Source organism: Cololabis saira, chromosome 15, assembly GCF_033807715.1.
Source record: "Cololabis saira isolate AMF1-May2022 chromosome 15, fColSai1.1, whole genome shotgun sequence".
Lineage (NCBI taxonomy): Eukaryota > Metazoa > Chordata > Actinopteri > Beloniformes > Belonidae > Cololabis > Cololabis saira.
The window spans coordinates 14,635,474-14,648,160 of NC_084601.1; the positions used below are offsets into that span (position 1 = coordinate 14,635,474).

Sequence of the window (12,687 nt, forward strand, 5' to 3'; positions counted from 1 at the left end):
TAGGAGGGTAAAGGTGAACAGAAGGGCCATTATCCTCGCTCTCTCAACCTTTTCTTATGAGGACAGCACGGGGAGGGGGGGGGCAAGGAGTCGGGCAAACAGGTACGTGTGTGGGTGGTGGGGTAAAGGTATGCGGAGAGGCAATGGGGCGTGACTCTTACCCCCTGCGACTGAGCCAAGAGTGAATCTGTAAATAGACTCTGCCACCTGGACAAGAACAGGGCGGGAGCTGCTACTGCCCAGCTGCTGGCCGGCGGCCGCACACCAGAAAAACACAATAAAGACGTTAGTACAGAAGACAAAACAATTAGTGAATCAGAAAGAGCAGCCAAAGCGTAGGAATGGGCGATATTTTACCGTTCACGATATACCGTCAAAAGAATTCCTCACGATAAGAATTCGTCATCTCGCGGTAAAAACGATAAATTCCCGTTGATGACGTTTTTGTGTAAAGCTGATTTATGGAAGGAAGGGAGAAAATAGGAAGGGAAGAAGGAAGGAGAGAGCAGGAGGAAAGAAGGAAGGAAGGGGATAAAAGAAGGAAGGAAGGAAGGAAGAAAGGAAGGAAGGAAGGAAGGAAGGAAGGAAGGAAGGAAGGAAGGAAGGAAGGAAGGAAGGAAGGAAGGAAGGAAGGAAGGAAGAAAACAAGGAAAGGAGGAAGGAAGGGAGAAAAGAGGGAAGGAAGGAAGAAAGGAAGGAAGGAAGGAAGGAAGGAAGGAAGGAAGGAAGGAAGGAAGGAAGGAAGGAAGGAAGGAAGGAAGGAAGGAAGGAAGGAAGGAAGGAAGGAAGGAAGGAAGGAAAGGGGAGAAGGAAGGGAGAAAAGAGGAAGGGAAGAAGGAAGGAAAGAGCAGGAGGAAAGGAGGAAGGAAGGGAGAAAATAGGAAGGGAAGAAGGAAGGAGAGAGCAGGAGGAAAGAAGGAAGGAAGGGGATAAAAGAAGGAAGGAAGGAAGGAAGGAAGGAAGGAAGGAAGGAAGGAAGGAAGGAAGGAAGGAAGAAAACAAGGAAGGAAGAAAACAAGGAAAGGAGGAAGGAAGGGAGAAAAGAGGGAAGGAAGGAAGAAAGGAAGGAAGGAAGGAAGGAAGGAAGGAAGGAAGGAAGGAAGGAAGGAAGGAAGGAAGGAAGGAAGGAAGGAAGGAAAGGGGAGAAGGAAGGGAGAAAAGAGGAAGGGAAGAAGGAAGGAAAGAGCAGGAGGAAAGGAGGAAGGAAGGGAAAAAAGAAGGAAGGAAGGAAGGAAGGAAGAAAGAAAGAAAGAAAGAAAGAAAGAAAGAAAGAAAGAAAGAAAGAAAGAAAGAAAGAAAGAAAGAAAGAAAGAAAGAAAGAAAGAAAGAAAGAAAGAAAGAAAGAAAGAAAGAAAGAAAGAAAGAAAGAAAGATAAATTCCCGTTGATGACAAACATGGCGGATCTGAGAGCGAGATAGATTCATAGTTAAAAAGATGGAGTTGAATTGGTATTTTTTTTATCGTAATTTTTATCGTTATCGGGATAAAAGCCAGAAATTATCGTGATACATTTTTTAGTCCATACCGCCCATCCCTACCAAAGCGTGACTTGACAAAAGTAGACGGTGGTTTCCTGCAAAACAGTGCATGTCAAACATCTGATCCCACCACCAAGACACCCAAATACCGTAATAGGAGACTAAATTCATGATGCCTCTCACATCCTGCATAGAGTTTAAGTGCAGTAGGATCTACAAAATAAAGCTATAGAGAAATATTTTAACTGATGCAATGCAATAGTAGAGAAGAGTTCAGGCTAAACATCCATTAGGGGGTTGCTTTGGTTACGACTGTATGGTGAGAGCTGAAGAATGAATGCACATTTTCAACATTTTAAAAGAAAAAAAAGAAAACACTACATCAAATCACACAATGGCATGTAATTATTAACAAATGCAGACGGCCCACTTGTAAGAACTAACTCAAACTCCACTTAAGCTTGGTAATACTATCAGAATGAGTGAGGGAGAGACCGGGAACGGGTTGGTGCAATGCAACGAGAAAAAGGGGCAAACCTATATGAGAGAGGGACAGAGAAACAGAACTATTTAAAAAAGGGAAAAAGAAATGAAGAGAGGTAGTAAAAGACGAGGGGAGAGAGCTCCAGCTAGCTGGCAGCCAGCCCCTAATCCCAAACCACAAGGGCCTAAAGTGGCTCGTTGTGGTTGGACTGGCGTCTGTGCAGTGCTGGGCCCCTTCGCTTCTCCCCTTTGGCCCCAGCCTGCTCCAGTTTGCCCTGGCCAAGCAGCGCAACTACGACCAAACAGCTTGAGAAGGGGGAAAGAAAAAAGAAATTCTGTCTGGCTGTCCATACGTCCACCTACTTCTCATTGTTAAATACTGCTTTTGTTAGGTATGAAATGCAACTTGAGGCGTGTTTTACTTTGGTTTGGGCTCCTTCAGGGTGACTCTGCCTGCCTTTATTTCCAGTGATGTATGAGTGTTGCATGTCTTTTAAGACAATAACCACACGCAGTGGAAGGCCAGGCGGCATTTCCTTTCACGAAAAGTCTTTTTAGGCTCACGTCTATAATGGGAAGTTACTTAAACACAACTTTATCACCAACTTGGGTTGAACTTTTTAAAAGTGAGAAGAACTAGGAAGTTCATGCTTATCAAACGGGTTTGGATCTGGACTCGTGCTGTCTTTCTTTCACTGAACTGTGACTCTCAATAAATCTTTCTATTTTCAATTCATGCAAAAATTGCAAATCAAAGTGATGTTTTGTTTCAGAGTATTAATTAAATATGAACAGAATATATCAAAATATTTTTTTTAACATGTTTCTTTATAAAAACGAAATAAATAAAAAAATAAATAAATAAAATGAAATAAGATTAAAATAAGATAAATAAGATAAAAATTCAAATAAACAGACATAAGAGGAACCCTAAAAAAATAGACATGGTTAGCAATATCATACTTCCCTATAATTAAATTAAATCAAATTAAATTAATCTTCCAAGGATGCCAAAGAATTAACAAAAGAAAGAATAAGTTCCCAAATATAAAAAAACTTTGTAGAGCAACCCCTAATACCATATTTAATTGTCTCTAAATATAAAAAGGACATCAGGTCTTTCAACCAAGAATTGGGAGATGGAGGTTTTTGGTCCTTCCATTGAAGTAAAATACGTCTACGAGCTACAAGAGAGGAAAAAGCAATTATATTAATCTCCTTCTTAGTAAAACTATTAAAATCTTTAGGTACACCAAAAATAGAAATTAAAGGGCTAGAAACCACCGCTTTATTAAGGGCTTTTGAGAGAGTATTATAAAAAGATGACCAAAGATATATCAATATCTTTAATTGTGAATGTTAGTCATGTACATTGTGACTCAAGAGAACGTATTGGAAAGCAGAAGAGCTGCCAGTGTGGCAGAGCTGAGCAAACACACCAACAAACCATGTTCTGTACCTGTCTCTGGACCTCAGCCAGGTTGTAGGGCAGGGAACCTTCCTCCAACGGGGCTATCCTCTCAACGTCCACTAAACCAACACGGCTGATGGAGAGAGACACCTCAAGTTATCCTCAGAGAGTTATAATGTTTCACCCAGTTGTCTGTCTGACGTTACCTGAAGCTCATGCTTGAAAATACAGCAGCAATCATGAATCTAGATCTTGGCTTGGCGCGATAACTGTCTATAGAAGTTTTACGATCACTTTATCCAAGAACAACAAAGTTCTCTGACAGTCCTGAAATTCCCGGTGTCAGGGAACTTGGAACACCAAATCCTCACCCCCCCAACGCTCTCTTGGCAATATTGGATTATTATCTCTCACATCCCCAATCAAGGGGAGTGGAGAGAACTATTAAAGTATCCCATTGCCCAAAAATAATAATCAGGTGGTGTCTCAGGCCGGGCTTAGAAATTATGAGTGCGCTCGTCCGGCCGCAGGGCAGATGTAAAGGAAGCAGGGGAACGTGAGACATATACAGTTGTTTTGTGCCACGAACATGAGCTTCGATTGGGTTTGGACTGATGAAAGATTTTGTGGCACGAGTTGAATAAAAATACCATGTTTTTGATCCAAGCTGGAGAAGGTGGTCATCCCTTAGAGCTTAACGTGTAGTAAAGAAAAAGGGACAAAATTCAAGAGCTGCTGATAAACCGGTGGAGGCTAGATTTATTCCTAAACCCAATTGCTGGTCTGGCAAACAAAAGGTAACTGGAAGACTGGCGATTCTGCACTGTAACCTCGAATTTTGACGGGTTGATATAAATAAAGGCATTAAAATAACATATTTCAAACTTTTGCATGAGTGTGCATATGAAACCTTATCCCATCTCCTTTTATATCTGTGTGCAGTTCTGAAGTTTAGTCTTACCCACGAGGCTCTGACAGGTCAGCTAGCTGAAAGAGGATGTCGACCTCCATAGGTGTTACCTGTCCGAACTTCTGAGCTGCCACTATGAACTCCTCTGCAGAGAAAGGACACAAAAAGCATGTATAAATACAAAAAAAAGACTTTACTGAGGCAGAATTTATGGCTTCCTGTGAAAACAAGACAGCATTCACTCAGCTGAGCAACACACAGCATGATGGGAGCAGACATACAAAAATCTTATTCCAAGATCACTGAGTCAGAGAAATGTATTATTGGGAGGTGTGGCCACTTTTCTAGTGGTTTTTGAGAGGACAGTGGTTCTGATGGTCAGGAACCATTAAAGTGAAGGTCTGCCTTAGACTGGAACATGCTGGACGACCAGTATTTAAGTATTAAAAGGAAAATTTTTGTAATTGGACAGTGAGACTACAGTCCAAGAACCAAAAAGCCAATCTGCAGACCTGGCAAAAGTTGACAGATGGGAAAAGAGAGAGTCAGAAAGGTGGGTTAGAGTAGAAGGAGGCCCTCTTAACCCGACAAAGACGTGTCAAAAAGTCCAGGTTCAAACAATTAAACTGAAAAAATAACATCAGAACACGCTATTTGCCAACAATTCGCATTTTGCATCACTCTCAAAACTTAATCCAACATTCAGATTGGGTAAATAAGAGGAGTGATAGATGAGACAGGTGAGACGAGCAGCCCCACGCAGACAGTAACATCTGTTTACGGTTGTGGCATTAGCTTTGTGGACTGGAACTCCTCTCCTGCTGGTCTGTCTGGTGGATTACAACAAGAAAAGGTTGAAATAATGCAGTAAAACGACTACCTGACAACCTCAAACAGTAATCTAAGCAGTAAGGCTCCAGCTCGACTAAGCCCGGACAAAGATGCATCAGAACTTAAAGTAAAATGGATAAAGCATGTTAACAGTAAGCCGATGGCATTCCCAACGTTCTGACGTCTGGATGGAGCGTAGACCGCAATAAATATTAACTGCGGACCAGGAAAAGCTTTACATTTACCTGAATTACAGTGGTCAAAGATCCAGTCTGAAGTATATACAGGACAGTCTCAGAAAATTAGAATATTGTGATTTTCTGTAATGCAATTACAAAAACAAAAATGTCACAATTCAACTGAAATATTGCAAGCCTTTTATTATTTTAATATTGCTGATCATGGCTTACAGCTTAAGAAAACTCAAATATCCTATCTCAAAAAATTTGAATATTCTGGGAATCTTAATCTTAAACTGTAAACCATAATCAGCAATATTAAAATAATAAAAGGCTTGCAATATTTCAGTTGATTTGTAATGAATCCAGAATGTATGACATTTTTGTTTTTTTAATTGCATTACAGACAATAAAGAACTTTATCACAATATTCTAATTTTATGAGACAGTCCTGTATACACGAGCAGAAAGCAGTGAACACATGCTCAACTCCAACCCCAGTTCTGGCCCTTAGGGAACAACTCGATCAGATACCCGAGTCAGTCGCTCGCTTCAAGTCAAAGAATCAGATCATCAACTCTAAACTTCTGATTTAAAATTCCCACCTGAAACTAATGATCGGTTTTGAACGTAAGCTCACAAATGGAGGCGTAACATTTTGGCAAAATCGTGCGATTGGGGACTTCTAAGCAAAGGCGGAGGCGGCTGATATAGTTTTCCTTTATTCATGCCAAAAAATGTGCAATAAAAGATTTGCTGCACCCACTCGGGTGTGAGGTGAAGTAATGCCTGATGGGACGAATGCCATCTTACTATCAGACTGTTGAGACATCGGCCTCGCGACGGCCAGGATGCAGGTTTTCCCAGGAGAACGCTGCATTGTAGCAAGATTAGCAGTGTTACTTTACCTATGAGTGGTTTTAATCTTGTGGCTGATCAGTGTAGGCTAACACGTGTGGGTAACCGAATGATGTGACGAGCCTCACTAAAGCGTTGCACTGCGCTATTTAGTTGTTGTTCCTGTTATCACTGACACAGACACTGAGTAGCAAACAAGTTTGATGAAGCAGGAGTCCTTAGTACTGGCGGTATCCCTAATAAACTGTGTTTAGTCCTGGATTTTTCCTTCCACACACATTAGTAACCCTAAACTGATGTTAAAGGCCTATATGTCTATGAAGAGTTATGAATTTCAAGAGGCAGCTTTAGCATGTTGTAACTAAAGACCTGGTCTTTTGTTGGAGGGTAAAAAGAACAGGTTGACTGCAGGGTGGTTTACAGTGGAGGAGTCAGCATTGTTTGACCTGCATTATTCAAAGAGAAGCAGGCTGGGATTGTGACAAAGTCGTCCTACACTGGAGCCATTCACCCCGCCGAGGCTCAGCTTACCCCTGAGGCATGCTCGCTTTCCCTCTCTCTCTCACACACACACACACACACACACACACACACACACACACACACATCCCTGGCTACACGCAGGTAATGCTCGCGAGCACAGGAGACGGCATACCTCCACAAGAAAGGAAGAAAAAAATTCCCACACGCACTCAAATATACACACAGGGAGAGAGATAAGACTCTCGTCTGGCGAGATCCCAATCGTGATAGATGGTCTACATGTAACACACACACACAAACACAACACACACATATTCATACATAACTGGATGTCTTCTATAAGTGTAAACTATTAACCCGTTTCTAGTGGAGCACCACTTCTCGTGGACGTGGAGCAGCAAACCTGTTACTGAGTGGAAACGATAACCAGAGCTGCGTAATACTACAGCTGCTGCCAAACTATTGCTTGACAGTTCAGGAAATAACCTCACGTTCAAAGAAAAAACTAAACTGTATGTAGATGTTAAGATTCTCACAGACACAACAAAATAAAAAATAATTTAAACAGTTAAACACAAAACATCAAACATTTCTGGTCATATGTGAAGTAGAAGTGATGAGCCGGGGTAGTTTCATGGTGACACATAGGAGTTAAAACTTTCCCCAGTAATCCATATTTCCTTAAATACTAATCTGTATTTTTTCGTTTTAATATGAACGTTAACTATTGAAATGTGCGAAACACAAAGTGTAATGAGCACATTTAAGCCACAAAAACATTAAGTAAGAAGTTAACTACTTGTTTTCTGCATAAAATAGAACAATTTTAGACTAGTTTCTGAGAACTGATATTACATCCCATAATACAAGTCACAATAGATCCCTTTCATTCAGCATTCATTATTTTTGAGCAGCTGTTTGTAGACCCCTTCAAGTTTTCATTTCAGTGAAAATCGTAATAATTTAACCGTTTTTCTGTATCAAACGTCTTTATATTCAATAGAGAAAAACTTAAGATAAAAAATATCTACAATTTACATAAACCTGGCTGAACATAAGTGCAACAGACAGAGGCAGAGACGCTCTCTTATGCACGCGCACGCTTGCAGGCATGGAAATGCAACTGCTCCTATTATAGCTCGCTCGTGCGCTCCATGGTCCGATCAAAACATAAAAAAATGGGAGTGGCTGTCGCCGCATACTCGAACTATATCCTCGTGTTTGATCAGAAGAAACTGGAAGGTTACACACCTGACCGCTGAAATTATCATCACACAGATCCTGTTGAACCTTAAAAAAATGAAATACTCTCAATATTTCCTTAAGAGGAAACACAATGAACAGACAACAACAAGCACAATCCACCAAATTAGAAAATTACATGGACATCAAAAACTAAATTTAAATATCCTAAAAACCTTTTTATTGTTATTATTATAATTTTCCCAGTGTCCGAGAATAATGACAGACCTATGCGGCTGTAATTAGGCCCGGCAAGGCTTCGGTTGTAGTCTCGGTCTTTTAACATTCTCAGCATTTTAGCTGGTTTGCTTTCTTCCCTCAAAGTTTTACTTGAGCATGTTAAAATGTGATAATTATCAGTTTCCCAGTTTTGTTGACCGTCTATTTACAGGGTATATTTGTACCCAAAAATGATCATGGAGCTATTTATAGCTGAACTCACTCGGTGGACTGCATCCCGCTGTCAAACATGTGGTTACTGCAATTTAATGCCACGACCTGGCTTAAACTGTCATCGGCGCATATGTTGTAATGTAATACAGATGCCGTGCATCAACGCGTGCTCCGTAAGATACATATGACTCTAACGTTTTCACAAAGACACAGTAATTATCTGCCATGTAAACTGCTGGGTCCATCAAGGGTGTTTTGTATAAACGTCTCAACATTTTCACTCAGTAGTACAGATACATATGTGTGCGCTCAGCGTCGTATTGGCTTGAAGCACGGTAATGATGTCTCCCAGGCAAAACAGTGGCCTTGTTGTGCATAAGGAATCAATCTGGATTATTACGCATGTGTGCATGCTTGGCTGTGTAAATGTATTTGGATGCATGTGTGTTGCTGTTAGAAAAGTATGCCGCAGAGCACACATGCACGCAAACATGGCAGATCCACGCAGATATGCGTACACTGTGTGTTTGTGGGTCAGGCGGTACTGAGCGTTGCACTCCCCAAGGGGGTCTTAATGACCTGGGGAGTTGAGAGTGGATGGGTGGTGGCTGTGGAGGTCTGGCTGGCTGCGGGCCATCAAGAGTTGAGCCAAGCCTTGGAGTACCCATGGTGGGAACACCACGGAGAGTGCACGGGCTCTTGGCCCGGGTCATGTATGGTCCACACCCTTGATAAGGCTTCAGATAGCATCGTAAGGCTACATTAGTGGCCCCGAGCCGTGTGGAGAAGTCGTAAGAGCTGCTTAAAGACAATCAGAGACAGAGATAGAGTTAGAAAAACAAGAAAGAGGGGGAAAGGAGAAAGACAGAGTAAGCTTTTTGGGCTTCCTGACAAACATAAATGGCGATAAGTGGGGGACATAAAAATCTAACCAAGAGAGACATACACAGACATCTATTGACACGCATAAGAAAATAAAGGCAGGACGAAAGGCATACAATTGCAGGCTGGTTTTTAAAGACTCAATCAACCAAAAACAAGACAAAAATGGTGGATCTCAGACTAATGTCATGATGTGTAACAAAGAAGAGGAGCTCCGCCAGGAATTGTGGGTATGTAGCCTGTGTGCTGGGTTGAATCCATCATGCCCATTTAAATGCCCCCAGTAAGGAAGAAAAACCAAACAAAAGCAAGTTTCCACCCCTGTTTCAACAAACAAACACATTTAAATGCATTATCTGGAAAGCACATTAGTGCCTGTGGGCTAGTCCTCTCTGCACGTGACCACATTTGACTGTGTCTTCTGCACGTCTTCAGTCTCATAAACGCTTCGGTTGCTTGTCTTAGTACTTTTTTTCCCCCTTCTGTACCTTTGGTGACCTCCACGTCTTGGCGGGGCCCTGCCAGAGTTCTGCAGATCTTTCGAATCAGCTCCATGTTGTTGAGCAGCGAGTTGAAGCCACTGAAGTAGGAGAAGCTGACCCGATGAGATGTGCTTCCCCCTGCAACCTGAGCAAGGATGAACAGGGTTTGTTTAAGAAGCAAAACAATCACCAGCAGAAACATTTAACAATGCCAACCAGCCATGTGTCCAAATGCAATCCTCATAAATGCAATAAAAAGTGAACAAGAGCAGGACAAGTCAAAGAGGTGTCCCTCTTCATTATCTCTGCATGGGGAGACGTTAATGTTGTACAACTACTACTTTTTCCATCGCATAACGTCGCTCTCTCAGGGAGTTTAATTAACTGTCTTTATGAGGTGGAGGAAGCGGTAAAAGAACAGAAAATAGAAGAAAAAAAAAGGTAACAAGATTAAAAATAGACCCCAGGTTTTGCAAGGAAATTCCAAACAGCCCACAAAGTCTTTTATGTGAACCATGATCCCATCTTTATCAAACGAGGCTCTAAAACGCCTGGAGAAGCAGCTCTAGCTGTCTCCTAAAGAAGTAAGTGTTCAAGTATGTTTTATGAATCCTGTTTTGGGCTGCTGTTGCCTAGAGGTTCTGCCGTCTTAAAAAGGGTTGAGTCGGTGCGAGACTTAGACCTTCCCCTCACTAGATGGCACTGTTTGCTTTAAAGACACATTGGGAGAGCTCGCTGTGGCTCAACTATGTCTGCGATGAGGGAGGGAAAGTCTTGCTTGGGTGAAATTAACAGAAGGAACAGTTTTGTATTTGTCCATATCTGTGATCCGTACACACGGATCTTACCGTGATGTTTAACACAAACTCATATAAAAAAAGAATAGAAGGAGAATAATATATAAGAAAAAAAAATAAGATTTCCTCTACCATAATACCACCTTTAATGTTCCTGCATTGTTTATGAGGTTTTTATATTTGCGTGTGTGCGTGTGTGCAAGCCTGCACGCGTACATGCAAGAGAGTTTACTAACACGTCTGGCCGGTGAGGTAAACACGGCGAAGAAAATGACAGAGCCTGCAAGGTGTTTATGGACTGGGGCAAGACGTGGACACAGACGCGAGGTGCGCGCACGCGCAAAAGAAAAGAAAAGAAAGAAAAAAGAAAACACACTGAAAAGACAAACATCTCAGTGTTCAAAACAAACAGAGCGTGCACCCTCATGCACGTGCGCACACAAACACGGTGGCAGATGATGGCCTGCAAAGCTCCAGTCTCCATCTATCTCTGTCTCTATCTTCCCATTCAGCTGGCCTGCTTGGCTTTGACACTGCCAGAGAGGTTAGACTTAATGACATGTTGGGAGAGAGACAGAGACATGGGGGGGAGGAGGGAGGGAGGGAGGGAGGGGCAGCTGAGAAGGGAGAGAGAGAGAGAGAGAGAGAGAGAGAGAGAGAGAGAGAGAGAGAGAGAGAGAGAGAGAGAGAGCAAAAGAAAAATATTGGAGGAGGGAAAACAAGAGAAGACAGATGAGAGGTGACAGAATAGTTAAAAAAAAAGGAATGAAGAAGAAAGAGAGATGCGGCAAGATGACGGGAGAAAGGCACCGTGTTGGACTGTGGGAAATGTGAAGGAAAAAACAGAAGCGGCGAGAGAGGGTGAAACCATTTTGCTTTGCCTCTCTGATGGAGAACACGGTAATAACAGGCTGTTGGGTTTGCTAGCTTACTTCAGCACCCAAATCAATCAACCGCTGATGCTACATATGTGAGGGTGGTCCCTATGCAAAGTCTAGTTTACGTCTGACATCCAAAAGTGGGAGTCAAAGCATTTACACAAGCATATGTTGTTTTTTTTAAATATATATATATATATTATTTTTTATTTTTTTATTGTATCATTGATAAGCACGGTTGTTGAGATCCAACATGAAGCCATTGTAAAATGTATCTCCTAAAATGTTGCCCGAAAAAAGTAAGTCAACACCAACTAATGACTCACTATTTCCATGAACCTGACTTTGGTGAAACAAAATACACAGAGACAGAATAAAAAATGAATAAAAACCCACCGCCACTAGATATTCTTCTACGAAGGGTGTGAGCATGTGAGGCCGGATAGTGACCATGATGTCCCTGAAGTCCATCGCTGAGATGGAGCCGCTGCGGGCTCGGTCACGCTGGATGAAAGCCTGCCGTGCATGTTCCAGCTGCATCTCCTGTGGAGGGAAGGAAAGGGAGTCAAATTTTGGTTTTAGCTCAGAGCTGATACTTTTGTTGCTGCATCTGCATCATTCTCCTCTTTAAATCGCCCTCATAAGTTAAAGGTTTGCATTAATCTGCACATATGCATTAAAAACTCAGCACCCATCTCTCAGTTACAGGTTGCCAGTGTTTAGCCTGGCTTCAGCTTTGTCTGCCCTCCTGACAGCGTCATGCCTGCTGATAAACGTTGTTTGGGCTTTTCACACCCTCCCCAAATCCACATTAAACCCACTTGATGGAGAAACATATTAACACGTGCATAAACACACGGACAAGCACACACAGGCAAGACAGGTAATCACCCAACTGCTCACTTTTTGTCCGTGTTCTCACACACACACACACACACACACACACACACACACACACACACACACACACACACACACACACACACACACACACACACACACACACACACACACACACACACACACACACACACACACACTGAAGGTCTGCAGGGACAACAGGAGGTTGCAGTGGTGAGGATGTTTCCCACAAGGCCTTTGAAATTAGCAGCCATTATCGGTACCTGCAACCACAAGTCTTCAGAGAGATGCTGTAAACAAGCCGCTGCCATCTACGGTTCCTCGAGCTTTCAACAATAAGGTCAGACACAGCAAAAGAGAAAGACCGCAGGACAAAAAAATTATTTTCTCAGAGTCTGAGAAATAAAGCCAGAGGCTCACCAATGGCATTACAATGCTTTTTGGTTTGGCTCCTGACTCACCTGTAGAGCTTCAGGACAAAGATAAATGGGGGGAAAAAACAACAACAACAAAAAATT

General features: G+C 42.2%; 1 protein-coding gene across 2 annotated transcripts in view; it reads right to left on the reverse strand.

Annotated features, from left to right (window-relative positions):
- Positions 1–12,687, reverse strand: part of LOC133461607 (electrogenic aspartate/glutamate antiporter SLC25A13, mitochondrial) — a 44,263-nt gene that overhangs the window by 19,069 nt on the left and 12,507 nt on the right. The window contains exons 4-8 of one of the 2 annotated variants that reach the window (XM_061742707.1): positions 11,705–11,851; positions 9,640–9,778; positions 4,335–4,428; positions 3,422–3,506; positions 162–243 (exon numbers count right to left, since the gene is read on the reverse strand). In XM_061742707.1, coding sequence (XP_061598691.1) covers positions 162–243; positions 3,422–3,506; positions 4,335–4,428; positions 9,640–9,778; positions 11,705–11,851 — 547 coding nt within the window. Of the gene's footprint in view, positions 1–161; positions 247–3,421; positions 3,507–4,334; positions 4,429–9,639; positions 9,779–11,704; positions 11,852–12,687 lie in introns of both variants that reach the window. The other variant, XM_061742705.1, reaches the window with a different exon arrangement.